Source organism: Rhinatrema bivittatum, chromosome 1 (assembly GCF_901001135.1).
Source record: "Rhinatrema bivittatum chromosome 1, aRhiBiv1.1, whole genome shotgun sequence".
NCBI lineage: Eukaryota > Metazoa > Chordata > Amphibia > Gymnophiona > Rhinatrematidae > Rhinatrema > Rhinatrema bivittatum.
Genome location: NC_042615.1, coordinates 427,038,199 through 427,054,683, shown reverse-complemented (window position 1 = coordinate 427,054,683; position 16,485 = coordinate 427,038,199). Strand labels below are relative to the sequence as shown.

General features: G+C 44.1%; 1 protein-coding gene across 3 annotated transcripts in view; it reads right to left on the bottom strand.

Annotated features, from left to right (window-relative positions):
* ELP1 (elongator complex protein 1) overlaps positions 1-16,485 on the bottom strand; it is a 273,772-nt gene that overhangs the window by 164,238 nt on the left and 93,049 nt on the right. For all 3 annotated transcript variants that reach the window (XM_029603978.1, XM_029603967.1, XM_029603987.1), the window contains 5 exons: positions 9,439-9,545; positions 2,895-2,998; positions 1,545-1,598; positions 1,346-1,451; positions 391-506 (listed from right to left, as the gene is read on the bottom strand). In XM_029603978.1, coding sequence (XP_029459838.1) covers positions 391-506; positions 1,346-1,451; positions 1,545-1,598; positions 2,895-2,998; positions 9,439-9,545 — 487 coding nt within the window. The remainder of the gene's footprint in view (positions 1-390; positions 507-1,345; positions 1,452-1,544; positions 1,599-2,894; positions 2,999-9,438; positions 9,546-16,485) is intronic.

The following is a 16,485-nucleotide window of genomic DNA, read 5'->3' as shown; positions in this document are numbered from 1 at the left end:
AAAGTTTTGAATAAATACATTTTTAAAAAATTTAAATCAACTTCACTACCATAGCTAAAGGCAGGCTTAAGCGATTCCATGCTGTAAAGTCCAGGCAAGCAGGACAACAGTTTCCAAGTCCCAAAACTGGCCTCAGGCAATTCAAGCCCTATATCCAAGAGATGACGTAACAGCAAAAGCGTCTCTCCCTTCCTATCAGGTAAGAGAAATACCCCACAAATAGCCACTCGGAGCTTAAAGGTAAGACAGAGGAATGGTAATGTATGGATTTTTTTTTTGCGGTGGGAATGGGATAAATAAAGCTTGGGAACTAGTCACACACATCGGCAATGCTTCAGGTACTGCAAGTCGCATGGTGCTAACCCAAGCCACTCAAGGAGAAGGACCGACCTGTAGGATGAGCTTTATGTCCTGAGGCACAACGGCAACTATACGCGATCCTCTTTCCACCTTGCGCACGGTTTCATCATTTGGGATGGAAGTGTTGCTCAAGACAGCCTGGAGTTCTATTAAAAAAAACAAATGCAAAGCCCATAAACAAGCCAACTAGATAATATACAGCACAAAGGCAAAAACAAAAAACATACAAAAGTCTTCTCCTTAAAATAGGACAGCAAGTGATTCCCCAATGTAAGGATCCCCTCTTTCTTCTAGATTTCCTGCTTACAGAAGAACCTTATCATAAGGAAAGGAGAACCTGAATGCTTGAACAAAGAGAAATCTATCACACGAGGAGGCAGTATTAGAGTGAGATAGAAAGGGGAGTTTCTTGGTGCATTGCAGTCCTGGTGCAGGAACATTGTATGGTGCAAACTATGCTTAACAGAGACAGTATGAAATTCAATTCACGGAAAATAAAAGTACAGTTATTATTTAGACAACTGATTACTACAAAGGGGAAGAGGACACACATGTGGTCAAAGTCTACAGGAATATAAAGGGCCAACAAGTCTACTCCTCCAAAAGGTGCTATCGCCCCAAAACAAGTATATCCCAACACAAAGCAAAAACTAGAGGAATGGTCAAATTGACATCAGGACCTTTTAAACCTAGTGCCTTGAATTAATGGCAGAGGCAGTAATGCTATCACCTTCAAACGATTGCTAGGAAGCAGCAGTGGCAGGACAAAATCCATTTCCCTAATCTGAAAGTAAAAGTACCTAGGCGTGGACTCCAGGAGTGGTGCCTCTGAAAGTATCGTTAACACTGCACTGCCTGAAGCCTGGAACTGCTGTGGAGAACAGGTTGCATGCCCACAAACATAAAACAGCAGACATCCCCTCAGTTCTTCTGGCTCAAGGTAAATGGGCGCATTTGACTCTCAAGTGATGTTTTGAGTGTTTACCTTTCAGCGATGAATTCCTCAGGGAGAGGCACCTGCAAATGTGGGAGTGGGTGGTCAGCAGTAGGAACTCCTCATACACAGCAAAGGATGTGACATTCGATGCAATCTGTGGGCAGGAAAAATGGGAGATTACATTTACCTCAAGAACACAGATCTAAAGATGTGAAAAATGAGCCAAACTCAGCGGAAGACTTAATACCTCCATGTCATTAATGTAAAAGCGAGATCTCTCCGTCAATCCCAAGTTAACAACCTACAAGGAAATGAAGGCAAATTATCTAAAATACAGTATGAATATTACAAAGTGGTACACAATTACATTATCAAATATGCTTTTTTCTGGATATCTTTTTTTGGAGGGTGGAATGGAAGGGGAGGGGGATAAGGACTTGGTTTTGGGGGGGGGGGGGTGACCAGAAAGGGTGAAGAGAATTGCTACACTAAATTATTAGCTACAATCTCCTGCACCTTTGTACTACACTACAAAGCCCAGTGTACATCAATTTGGAAACATACAGAAATCTGAAGGACACAGCAGAACAAGCAGATTGTGATCTGGCATTTCTCTCCCCCTCCCCATCAGACCCAAATGACTAAAAGTAAAGCCAAGAATAAAAATAATCACACCCAAGATTCTTATGAAAATTAGGGCCATAAACACTGCTATGCCAAAACTCTGGAGTAAATCACGAATTTTGCAGACTACCATGGAAAGAATGAGAAAAATAAAAAGCACTCATCCCTCCAGAGATCAGCATAAAATAAAGACCACTCTGTCATCAAAACCTGCATCTGTAATCGTTTGCAACAGAACAAAGTTCTAATGTTACTTCTGTCGATTCTGATATGGTTGTACTTCCTTGCAAATTTTGGAAATCTTAATAAAAATAATTTTAAAATATGCTAAAAGTACACACATAAAAACTATTATAAAACTGTACGACCGTTAAGAGAATTGCATTTACAGATTAATGTAACAGCTGGTCAAATGCAGCCACACTTGAAGAATGCAGCCTGCCTACTCACAGGCAAAAATCTAAATCTCAGAGGCCAGTTCTAACTAAAACATATCTAAGGATGCATAAACTGCTTTACATAAACCTGCGTGTTAATATTTAGGCTTATAACCCACAACAGATCATCTAAAAGAAAAGATATAACAAAATATTATAAATGCATAAAATAATCACAACGATGAATGGGAAAGAAACTGTATCGTGAAATCAAAGAACGACCCAGTACTCCCTGCAAGTTATCCTTGCACACTGCAGTCAGTACTCCCTGTGACTTCTTCTGCAATGAGGCCTCCCAAATGTAGGCAGGTCCATTCCCACCCCTCACCCCACTAATAAGGATCAAACTTACTAGATGTTGTACTAGTCCTTCTTTTGATACTAAGTTGCTCCACATAATTCTATAAAATATTTTATGAATATGAAAAAGCAAGCTGTACATGAACATTCACAATCAGTACTAAATAAACCCAATCTGCATATTTCACAGACCAGGACTTTCCAGAGAAGGGGAGCAGCCTCCACTGTTCACATACCTCTCCGTCAACTGTTGCCAGGGTAGTTTGCACACAAGGATATGGGAACCGGACAGGACAGCCATTCTTGCTCTTCCATGGTTCAAGAGCTGCTGCTGGAGATGCTTCAAATTTAAGAAGAAAAAAAAAAGATTGAAACATGATATGCCTTTAAAGAAAAAAGAAATTCATAGTATTTACTACTACCGCCTATTCTAAGCCATGCTCACTCTGTTTATAACCTTGTCTCACACCTCTCTCTCTTCCATGTAAGTAGTTATTATGTGGTGTCAAGTCACTCCACCCTACTCTCCCATTCACAGGGCTGAATTGGAGTTGTGCTCCTACTAAAGAGAAATTAGTTCTTACCTGATAATTTTCTTTCCTTGAATCCAGTTAGAACAATCCAGATGCATGGGTTCTGCCTCACAACCAGCAGATGGAGACAGAGACTAACAGGTTTGCTAACAACACCCCTTAGACTAGAGGTTCCTGAACCATCCCTCAGCCTGCCAGTAATTCTATGTAACAAGGCAAAATAAACAATTTTAATACATTAAGCTTTCCCTCACCCCCAAGCAAAAAAACAGAGGACTTCCAAGGGAGAAACAATCAATCAAGAAATGGAGCAGACATAATCTGCATTCTTTGATGAAGTTTATTATGTTAACATCCAGCGAGCCAACTAAGGCACACAAGCAATTATTCTGAAAATGAATCAGGAGAATAATACACACTTGGCACAAATGGTAAGGTCTTAGACTGGTCTGGCTTGACTCCAGCAAAGGAAATTATCAGGTAAGAAGTAATTTCTCCTTCCTCTTCAGCCAGCCAGACCAGTCCAGATGTATAAAAAGTACCCTAGCTATCCCTTCTGCCAAGCCCACTCTCAATACTTTCAAACCAAAGGAAGCCTCTTTCCTGGCTCAAAGATCTAGACAACAGAGCTCCGAGTAAGTATGCAAGGAAGACCAGGTCACCACTCTGCAAATTTCCAATGGTAACACCAGACAAAGCTCTGCCCACAAAGTCACCTGCTCCCTGGTAGAGTATGCTCTCAATTTCTTAGGAAGCGGTAATTCCCTTAGATATGTAAACCTCCCCTATAAATTTCCTTACTCCAATGAGCTACTGACACCTTTGAAGCTATTCCAACTCCTCTAGAACCATTAAACCAAACAAGGTTATGAAACTATTAGTGACCTTTAAATGCCTAATAATGTATGATTCTGAATTTCTTGCTTAGCATTCTTTTCCTGTCACAGACAAATGTAGGCCTTCTTTACCATATAACCTTACACTGCCCCAGCCTCCAATGTATCCAAAACCAATTTCTTTACACAGTGTTTTGAGCCATATATTGAAGTTGTCTATATGGTTTAGACTTTCCTTTTCCTTTCCGTGAACAGGTAATCCTTCTGAAAAGGCAATAGTCTTCACCAGGTGCTTAATATTCTTCCCTAGATTCTGGAAATCTCTCTGTATTGTTTTGATGCTATTTCTAGCAAGGTCATTGGTCCCCAGGTGGATGATAACTTCAGTTTTTGAGTTCTTATGTTCTTCTTTAATTATATTGATTATCTGGGTTTGCACATCTACCAGCTAAAGATCCTGGAAGGTATTTAACTATTTTGTTCCCCTCGAAATGAAGTCCCAAATTAGTCCCTCTAATGGCAGTATCTCCCAGGACAAGATTTTTCTGTTATGACTTTTGATCGTGTTATGGGGTTTTCCTAAGCACTGGGAAAGAAGATATTCTTTCCTTCCAGATACTAATGTAGTTTCCATTGCTGGGACATCTTCATTTTTCAATACAGAAAAGACATTTTGTACCACTATCACTTGAGAGAGTGGGTATCTGTGTGTCACAGATCTTGTCCTACTAGAGCCCACTGTAATCCATATGGACAGAAGCCACCAAGAGGGGGGTTCCCCCACCTCTTCACCAGTAAATCCATAAGGGTCTCATGTACTCTGAGTGTCATGATCTACTTTGGAGGCTCCAGATACTGAAGGATATCCAGCATCTTGTGTGGGGTATCCTCCTCTATCTGCAAAGTAAATTGGATGGCTTTGGCCATCAACTGGAAAACCCTACAAAGGAGAGGTCTGCCAGTGGAAAGAGAAGGGTCAGAGGGGAGGCAAGCCTATGCCTCATCTTCCAAAGCCTCTGAGGAGCCTCCCCTCCAGGAGTCAAAGGGGTCCTCCTCACTATCCACAACAGGGGATGGATCCCATGGTGCTCAGATCCTCGGCTAGGGGTATGGGTACCGGAGCAAATGACCAGTTGGGCTGGGACCCTGAGGCATCCCACATCCTCGGGGGAGCTTCCTCCTCCAAGGAACCGTGGATGACCACTGGACTGGTAGGCAGCAGTACCAATGCCCTATTGAGCATCAAAGCTGCAGCAGACACAGACGCCAGTGACAGAGGCAGTAGGGCACCGATGAGTGCCAGTAAGGAGCCGAGCAGTGGCTCAAGAAGCATCGGTCCTGCTGCCATCAGTGCTCCAACACAGAGGCCCTGCTTTGCCTTCTCCACAGCACGCCTGACTTGTTTCTCTAGCTCCTCCTTGAAGACTGCCATTGCCAACACTGAGTGAGGACCAGGAAGTGTGACTAGACTCTCTTCGAAACCGAGAGAAGGATCGTTGTCTGACATCTGAACCTCTGGAGGCCGTAACGAACTCCTGGGAACCATGGAGGATGAGACGTCCTCACCACGGGGTCACTTTGGGGGACTTCTCAGCAAAAGTCAGAGCAACCCTGTGCCCTGCATCATGTATCAACAGGGACCAATGCTGATGCTTCTTCGGCTTCCCTTGATGCTTGGAATGGTCCTTCCCCATTGCCAAGGTTGAAGAAGAGGAACCCAATCCAGTCTTCGACCTGGAAGAGCCAGGTGATGGACTGTCTCCGGAGTCCCTGACAGCCATCGAAGCTGATGAAGCCGATGGCCTCACTGATGTTGATGGCTCGATAGTCATTGGTGCAGTTCTGAGGTCCCTCAAATTCAATGCCAATGGATTGGTCTTCCAGTGCCCAAAGAGGTGTTCCATTTTCTCCAGATTGGCCCGGCATCCTTTTGAGGTCATCTAGGCGCATCTGCAGCAACCCTGGATGTCATGCAATGCCCCCAAGCAGAGGACACATCTATCATGGGAATCTGTGATAAGACATGGTCCTTGCACATTGAGGGCACTGCTGGAACCCTGATGACATGGGGTCATGAAACAACAGGGACGCTAGATCAAAACTGATGGCGGCAGCCATTAATGGCCAGCAGGCACCAATGGTATCACCACCCCAAGGTTTCGACACGAAAGAAAACCTAGTATAAACGACTGAAAAACCTACCTAGGAACGATTACACAGGGTGAGGGACCTCGCTTGATGAGGCACAAATCCCATCAGTGAAACTTCCCAAAACAATGCAATTAAAAGAGGTAAAAAAGAGAGAAAATTTTGAGACATTCACAAATCACTGGGCTCCGTGAAAAAACATAAGACGAGTGGTATAATGCATGCTCGGGCATGCTCAGAGAGGATCAAAGTTCTAGAAACTTTGAAATAAGCTCTCTATGCCGGGCTCCATCAGATGACATCACCCATATGTGAGGACTGCCATTCAGCTTGTCCTCAGAGAATGCTTCATCATAGCTGTAGCACAAATCAGAGATTCTGCGACAGTTATTCTTATTTCCGATTTGTTATTCAGCAAGTTATGTGTTTTCCAGTTGTTTTTCTTCGATAAGACTTAAACCTGTCTTCATAAATGTATACAGACTAAAATAACAGTGAGCTCTGCACTTTCCTTCATTTCAGGTTCTTGTATAGGATACTAGTTATAATAAATGCGAAATAAAATATCCAATATCCATTAAAACTGCCAGACATCGGTGGGATAGATTATTCATAAGGCCTTCTTTTTTCAACAGGCTTATGAATAATCTATCCATCTGTCTGGCAGTTTTAATGGATATTGGATATTTTATTTTGTTATCTATTATGACTAGTAGCCTATAATTAAATGGTAATGCAGGAATCTGAAATGAAGGAGGAAAATGCAGAGCTCACTGTTGTGATTTTAGTCTGTATACATTTTAATTTTATGTTTTTGTTTTATGGTGCCTTGGCCTTATTATTTTAATTGAATGTTATATACTCATTTTATGTAGTTCTACCATTTCCTGTATGTAATTTATGGAAACTTTATGAAAATTTATGACAGTTTGGTTTGCGCTATACAAATATTTTAAATGAATAAATAAATATGAAGCCGAATCTGAGTTTAGCTATCTGTATAACTATAAGGTGAGGTGCGGGGAGGAGAAAATATCTGCCGCTTCCCAGGACTTTGCTCTCTCACCCCTGCTGTCTGTTGCCTGGTCAGTGGAAAAGCACCAGCCGCCCAGTGCTTCTAACCCACTCCTCCTGCCACTGCCATCTCTCCCTCCTGCACAATTCAAACTACAAAAATCAGAGGCTTAAGTGCCTCCTGCTCATTCACAGGTCGATACAGTTATGCCGCGTTAGAAAGAGTGCGGCAAATGCATGCCGCGTCTGCGAAGCGTTAGGCGAAGGTTAGGCCCGCGCAACCCATTTTACTGTATAGAGCGCCTGTACAGTATCCTGAGTGCGCGGGCCTAACGCTTCACGGCCACGCTGGTATCTGTCATTTCAAATGTCATTTCAAATGACAGGTACCAGGAAGTGGACAGTTACGTTCTCCGATGATCGGCAAACTTTCCCCCAGCCCCCGCTCACCTACCCTGGCCGCGTCCGGTCTCCGGTGCAGCCCCAGTCCTGTCCCCTCCTCCCGAAGCAAAAAAAAAAAAAAAACCCGAAAAAGTAGCAAGAGAGCGAGGGGAGAGACGGGCAATCCTACACTCGGGCCTGCTAGTCCCTTCTCCTCTCCTCCCGAAGCAGGGTGCGAAAAGCAGCCTTGCTCCGGGAGGAGGGGGGGGCAGTTTAAAGCGACGAAGCGACTTACTTTTGCAGCCCCCCCCTCCGGACATCGGCGACGACCGCGGCTCCAGCCTCCAGCTGTCAGACAGACGCATTGCACGTGGGAAAGCGGCCCCTATGCGTGCAATTGGCTGCTCAAGACGTGACGTCACGACGTTTGGCGTCACGGCATGTGACGTCACGTCTTGAGCAGCCAATTGCACGCATAGGGGCCGCTTTCCCACGTGCGATGCGTCTGTCTGACAGCTGGAGGCTGGAGGCTGGAGCCGCGGTCGTCGCCGATGTCCGGAGGGGGGGGGGGGGGGGCTGCAAAAGTAAGTCGCTTCGTCGCTTTAAACTGCCCCCCCCCCTCCTCCCGGAGCAAGGCTGCTTTTCGCGCCCTGCTTCGGGAGGAGAGAACAAGGGACTGGCAGGCCCGAGTGTAGGATTGCCCGTCTCTCCCCTCGCTCTCTTGCTACTTTTTTTTCGGGGGGGGGGGGGGGGGTTTTGCTTCGGGAGGAAGGGACAGGACTGGGGCTGCACTGGAGACCGGACACGGCCAGGGCAGGTGAGCGGGGGCTGGGGGAAAGTTTGCCGTCTACCCTTACCCCTGCCTCTAACGCTGGGGTAAGGGTAGGCGGTAAGTTAGCAGGGTAAATGCGCGGCAAAACGGCAGGGTAAAAAAGCGATAGTCGGGGCGCGCGTTACTGTATGGGAGGGAATAGCTAATTCGCTCGTTTACATTTAATATACATACCGCGGGCGGAAGGGGGCACCCGGGGATTTTAGGAGGCGGTAGGGATGAGTTAAAGGGGATAGTGTATCGCGGGAAGGGCTAACGCGGCCGGAAAGTGAGTAGAAGGCGAGTTAGGAGCAGGGTAACCGCAGTTGCACTTTACTGTATAGATCTGTTAGTTTCCAATCCTGCAACTACATGGCCAAAGAGAGAAAGGGAATGCTTTCTTATTTCATAACTTTATCTGGTCCCAGGCCCTGGGTAGACTGGCACTCTCAGACTGTCTCTGAGAAGGTCAGGACTGTCTCAGAAAAAATATAGCTCCCTATGTCCCAGGACATCTACCCCTTTCATCTGGCTCTGGACCGGGAAGAAAAAAGAAGGGAAGAAGAGAAAAAAACTGAGGGGAGTAAGAGGAGGTGGGGATAGGGGAGGAGGAGAAGAGTAATAAGTGGAAGGGGAATATAATTTTTTTGGGGGGGGGGGGGGAGGGGGAATTAAAAAAAAAACAAAAAAAAAACTGTCAGTGCAACCACCAGCTGGCCACCAAAAGGTTTGTTGTGAGAATCCCTGTTTTAGTAGAGGTTCAAGGCTATTACAACTCCAAACAGAGATACCCAACAGTGCTGCTTGAAGAGTGAAATAGATTTAGTATTTGGAATTAAAGTTAATTTAGAACTGTTTTTGGTGCAATGCTGAATGCTACAGACCACTGAGATTCTGGAAAGAAGATGGGACACTTAAACAAGGCTGCATATGGTGCTAAAGCATTCAAAGTAAAAGCACAGCACAGGCAGACCAATAACAGAGTCCTCCCTTCTGTGTCCGATCAGAGAAGAATCTTCTTCAGTTACCAGCATTTTGATTACAGTGCAATATATACCCCATAGGTACTTCAGTAGCTTCCCATCTGCTAGCTGGAGAGCCACCACCGTTGTCTTTGGGCTGCAGCTCAGGCTGATCACGTCCCCATCCACGGTCACAGTATTCCTGTAACAAGAAATGAAGGACATGACAGAACCACAGTATAGAAAGGCTTCTCCACGCCCAAGAAGAACATCAGGACATCAATACCGCAAGCTATACTGTCTCTTGGGCCTTATCTCCCTGCATATTTACTCAATTTTTGTGGGGGTGAGGGAGGGGACGGCCAGCTGACTTTCTGCTAAAGGCCTCCTCAATCTCCAGCCTGGGCTGCAATACTCCACATGATGAGAACAGCCCAAAAGCGTCTGTCCTCTGACTTGCAGAATAATGCCTGCCCAAGTTAATGATTTGCCCTGGCAAAATGAGGCTTCTGTGTACACATGGAAACAAAAATGCGCTCAGTTCACTGAATATATTACATTATGGTCCAAGGAAGAAAAAATAAACACTCGCTACACTGGCACATGGTTAGAAGCATTTTAACATGAATACATTATCTGCAGGTGAAACAGCCAGCGTCATGATGAATGTTACAAGTCATAAATATGTTCCACAGGGTAGGGAGGTTCCATAAACTATTTCAGTTCAATTATTTGTGTTTTCTTCCTTTCCATCTGTTGTTTTTTTTAATGCAATGGATATGAGACTACAGAAGCCCCATACATCCTTTCCTTGGCAATGCAAAAGAATAGCCATGACACTTTTCTTGATTATAATGAAAAAGAAAAAAAGACAGACTGTAAAAAATTGATCTGTTTAAAAAAAAAATAGTGAAAAAGAAATTCCAAAACAAACCAAAACATGCTGCGTCTGGCATTTTTTGCCTCGGATTATTACGGAGGTCTGGCTACAGCACCGCAGGATGTTCTTTAATTCTAGCCACAACCAAGGATTCATCCGATTTGCTCATCTGCACATTTCTCAAAATGTTGGATTTCCTGTTTTCTTATAATCAAGAGATTTTTCTTAGACTTTATTGAGAATTTTTTTTTTACAGCATTACATTAAACATGTACTCTATGGCAGATACCCATTTCATACCAATTTTACTTTTTTTTTTTTTTTTTTTAAACCATCAAAAGTTATCAAAGAGTGGGTTCATTTCCTAAGTATAGCGTTTCACAAGTTTAGTTGTTCACAGGTCTCCATAAATCCCATGCTCTAGGGAAGAGGCAAGAGACCCCAAATAAGATCAAGCCATAGTCTGGGCACATCCATTTCCTCTTAAAGAGAAAGAATTTAGCTAATCTCTGGATTATCTTCTGTACCTGTTAATTATAGCATGGATAATATCTGAAAACATTCCCAGGCCAGTCATTTGCATTTCAAGGTGTAGAGTAAGGCCTCTACCTTACTCTTTTTAAAGGGTTAAAAGCCTCTTACCGGCAGACCAAATGAAATCCATCTCTGGGGTGCATGGAAGCTCTTTTACTGCACTCCTGTGCATTTCCTGGTTTTATCAGGTCCCAGAACGGCTGCACAGGCAACTGCCCTTCCTTGCCACGCTCCCTCTTGCAAAATGAGGAATTCCTTTCATTTATTTTAACCAATGTCACAAACCATTTCTGAACAATTTTGTTACTGTTCTTCATAATTAAAGCACAGATGGGTGTTCGACTTGCTCTCTCCCAAATGTTCGACCAGTTCTTTTCCGTTCAAAGCATATTAAGCTCTTCCCTACTCTTTTCGGCACTCAGCCAGCCTTATATCAGTAGATGGTTGTAGTTTTTGTTAGAAGCGTACGCTCAAACCAAAATTTCTTATTCAAAATATCACTACTTGGTCATCTGTTCAGGGACAGAGTGCTACTTGTAAGAATAAATCATCTTTCCGTAGTTTATACTGTTTCCTCAATGAGAAGAAATCATCTCTTAGTAACTTTATATAACTGATTTACAAATCTCAATCCCTTCCCCCCCCCCCCCCCCCCCCCCCTCAGTATAGGAAAACAGAATAGTTCACCCTGGGGCTATGCCATCCTTACCCTTCAGGATATGGTCAACTCACCAATTCATAACTCCCTTGTAAAATCCAGAATGTCTGACAATCCAAAATCATGTCTCCGAGCACGTGCAGTAGAACAAAATATTTTTCAAAAACAGCTTAAAAATCAGCACTGGTACTGCGCTGTGCTTCCTAAAAGATAAACTACAAGGAGTGATGCTCACAAGCCTACACAGCAGCAGAATAATTGCACTGAACCTGCAAGAAGGGATTCAAGGTTAAACCCAAACTTCACTAGGCATGGGGCGACCGGATTTTACCATGGAAGAGGGTCTGGGTGTTTGATTAAGTGTTAATCTTGAAAGAAGAAAAGCTGAAGATGACAAGGCCTGAAATAGCCTACTGGCAGAGGTGGTGAAGGACCTTACTGTCACATAAGAACATAAAAACATAAGATATGCCATACTGGGTCAGACTCAACAAGCCCAGCATCCTGTTTCCAACAGTGGAAAATCCAAGTCACAAGTACCCGGCAAGTAATCAAACATTAAATAGATCTCAAGCTATTATTCCTTACTGATTAATAGCAGTTTATGGATCTTTCCTCTAGGAACTTATCCAAACCTTTTTTAAAACCCAGTTACACTAACTGCTGTAACCACATCCTCTGGCAATGAACTCCAGAGTTTAACTATGCGCTGAGTGAAAAATAATTTTCTTCGATTTGCTTTAAATGAGCTACTTGCTAACTTCACGGTGTGCCCCCTGGTTCTTCTATTATCTGAGAGAGTAAATAACCGATTTACATTAACCTGTTCAGGTCCTTTCATGATTTTGTAGACCTCTATCATATCCCCCTCTCAGTCGTCTCTTCTCCAAACTGAACAGCCCTAACTTCTTTAGCCTTTCCTCATAGGGGAGCCATTCCACTTTGGGGGTGATGAAGAGGATACAGAGTGGTAGGAAGAGGGTTGAGAGGTCAGCTACAAGATCAAGATCAGAGGAGAGGGAGCTGGTGCTGGGCTGCATATGGGAACTCATGTGTGCATCTATCCCAAGTGTACAAATCTCAACAGTGCAGACTAGATGGCCCATTTTGGTCTTTATTTGTCATTTATTATGCTACCATGCAAATTTAAATAAGGGCTTTTTCTTTCACAATCAAATCATTTACACAACAGCCTTCAATAAGAAACAGCCCCTTGCATCTGGCATTGCCAAGTGCCTCCCTCTGCCCCACCTCAATTTGCTTAAAATCAGTTATCAATTAAATAATTAGGGTTTGATTTTACTTCTGATTTTAAGGTTTTTTTTGTGCCATTTACTATTTTTTTCTCTTGTTGCTATATGCACTGACAGAGTGCTTATACACTGCTATCCTGTAATGTCCTACGCCCTGTAATTGTTCTGTCACTCGAAGTATGCTGTACTGCCCTTGTTAAAACAGTTAAAAAAAATAATAGAACTTTGGTGGAAAAATACAAACCCACAAAGCTGGTTCATTTTTGGGAGAACCCAGTTCATGCAACGGGCACAATGTTCACCGATTACGTTCTACAGATTGTTCTAGAATCCCTTCCTCCAATACTGTACTGCCATCAGTATGACAAGGTACTCTAAAAAAAAAAAAAATATATATATATATATATATATATATATATTTTATTTTCTATAAAATCAGAGGGAAGGCTAATATGAAAACCAAAAATGACAAAAAAAAAAAAAGCACCTTACTTTTCTGATCTAATTAGAACACCCATGCTGAAAATGCAAGAAGTGCTACCGTTTGGTCACATTAAAAGGTCTTTCCTTGGCTGAACATGCTGAAGTAGATTTGCTAAAGATGCACATGCAAAAAAGAGCATGTGAGCATGTAAAATGACATACGCGCAAGTATCTGCTATTTTAAAAACGGCAACGTATGCGCGTACATCAGGGGCCGCTAGTAAAATTGTGCGTACAGAGAATAGGCGGATCAGGAGCGTTCCAAGGGGGCCAACACGTACATGCGAAAATGACATGTAAATCTTTTACTTATGTATATTTACTTCTCCTCGATATCAGGTCTACATGATTGTAAACACAATAAAAGTAAAAAATGACAAGGTAGAGGGTCTGGGTGCAATGGAGGGGGGGACTTCAGGCTGGTCTTCACGAGCTGCAGATGGACTGGTGAACTGGTAGACTAATTGGTAAAACTGGTTTCTATTCATACCCTGGATCAGTCCAGACAAGTGGGTAAATGCATCCCTACCAGCAGATGGAGGAGAGAACAAAACTTTGAGGCAATGCTACGTAACCAAGAGCGCCACCTGCAGTCCCTCAGTATTTCTCTGTCTCCAGCAGATGGTAGAGGAGCAAACCTGCAGCATAGAGTTTCCAAAAATTTTTTTAAAAAATTTGGGGGTGGGGGGGGGGGGGGATTTCAGCTCCCCGATGTGTTAGGTTCCTTCGTGGGCCATCCCTAGGGTTCAGCAGAGTGAGAAGGGGGTTGGAGATTCCAGTTCTGACTCAACCCTTGTCACAGCAGGGGTGAAAGCCAGGGGTCCTGGTTCCTTCACCCCTCTGGGTCCCTGGCACCGGCCTCCTTTGGAAACAGGGAAGTATTTGAATTTTCTTCCCTTCCCTGGACCAATTTGTGAGTGGCTGTATGCTTTAAGTTGTTTGAAAAAAAAAAATTGCTGTTTCCAGGCAGAACAGGAGCAGGGCTGAGGCAGTTGAGAGGCTGGATTTCTCTGCTGGGAGGCAGGTAAGGGTGTGTGTGTGTGTGTGGGGGGGGGGGGGTGTTCCAAATTCATTCTTCGGTCGGGCCTGGAGGCTATTTTCAGCACCGGACAAGCACCATTTTCTCCTCACATCGACAGGGGCAATTTTTAGGCCTGATCACTCCGGCACAGATCAGCCCAGACTCCTGGTTTTTACCTCCCCTCCAGCAGATGGAGACAGAGAAAGTTTCACTGACACTGCCATATAACCTAGTGTGCCACCTGCAGTCCCTCAGTATTGATCTGTACCAAAGCCAAGATAAGAAAATCAATAATATCAAACACAAATTAATGTCCCCTGAATGAGCAGTGGGAAATGAAAACTGAAAACGAAGAAGCTTTGCCCTCATTAAAGAACATGAAGGACTAAATAAAACAGAATAAACACAACAACAGATCTATCGAGCAGACTCTCCTGAACTCCCCATCTGACCCGGGGCAGGACTCTGGCCTGATCTGTGGTACTACAGGAACGAAAATTAGAAGGTAAGAACCAATTTTCTTTTCCCTATACGTACCCAGATCAGTCCAGACTCCTGGGATGTACCAAAGCTTCCCTAACCAGGGTGGGACCTGGAGAGTCCCAATCAAATCATACTACCCCCGAAACCCATAGTTTCTGGAGCCTGGACATCCAAATGACTATGCCTGGCAAAAGAGTGCAAAGACTTCCAAATAGCCGCCCTGCAAATCACTTGTGGTGACACTTGTTGACATTCGGCCCAGGATGCAGCCTGGAAATAAGTAGCATGGGTGCTTAAGTCTTCCGGAACCGGATGTCCCTGACAGACATACACAGAATTAATGACTTTCTTTAATCACCGTGCAATCATGGCTTTCGACACTTTACAGCACAAAAATTTGATCCAACAACCCGAAGCTGTTAGTAACACTAAGATACTGCAACAATGCGCGCTTGACATCTCAAAAGCCGTAACTGCTTTGTTTGAGGCCCCGTAACCTCAAAATTTAGGAAAGCCAGGAGCTCCACAGACTAATTTAAGAGAAACCACTTTTGGGAGAAAGGCTAGAACCATCCCCAAGGTAACTCTCGAATCCGAAATCCTCAAGAAAGGATCTCTATATGGCAAAGCTAGAACTTCCGAACTTCTTCTGGCAGAACAAATTGCCACCATGAAAAATCACCTTCAAAGTGAGATCTTTGATAGTAGCCCTTCTGAGAGGCTGAACCGGTGCCGCACACATGCCTCTTAGGACTCAGTTAAGGCTCCAGGGAAGCAGTACTTCCTAAGTGGGGGGCACAAATGCTTTGACCCTTGAAGAAAAGCACTACATCTGGATGAGCAGCCAGAATCACCCCGTGAACCTTGCCGCAAAGGTCACCACCTGAACCTCGAGGGAGTTAAAGGACAAACCCTTCACCAAAATCTCTTTGCAAGAAAGCAAGAATATGTGCTTGGAAGCTCACATAGGGACAACCCTCTGCCCCGAGCACCAATCCTCAAAAACTCTCCAGACTCTCAGATACGCTAAGGAGGTGGAAGACTTTCTAGATTGCAAAAGTGTTGCCATAATATCCTAGAGAAATCTTTGTCTCCCAAGAGTTTCCTTGCAAAAGCCAAGACACGAGACAGAAGCAAAACGCCCGATCTGAAAATATAGGACCTTCATGTAGAAGCCGAGACAAATGGGCGAGTTTCAAGGGGCCATCCACCACTAGACTGATTAGATCCGCAAAACAAGGCCTCAGAGGCCATTCTGGAGTGACCAGAATCACATCGCCCGAATGAACAGCCACCTGATGCAGGACCCTGTCCACCAGCAGCCACAGTGGAAACACGACAGCAGAATGTCACACAGCCAAAAAAAAAAGAACTAAGGCAACTGAAGAAGCACGGTGCCTTCACATTTTTCTGAGATGCCATTAAATCCAGGTGAGGCTTGCTCCACCTGCAACAGATGAGAGCAAATGCCCAAGGCACGAGCTTCAACGTGGACACCAAGGAGCAGAGAACCTGTAGGTAATCCCAGATTCTTGGACCAATTGACTACTCAGCCGAGTAACTACAAACACTGCAGCACCAGCTCCACTGCTTGTCTGCACTGGGTCTCCAACATTGCCTGAATGACCCAGATGTCATTCAGCCAGAGTCCTTACAAACTCCAGGAAAATGGACCACATCTCACCTATCCTCAAAAACCTCCACTGGCTACCGATCCACTATAGAATCATGTACAAAACCATCAACATCATATACAAAACTATCAACCAAAACACGCACCTCGACCTACAAATACCTCTTAAAAAATACACTTCCGCCAGACCCATCAGG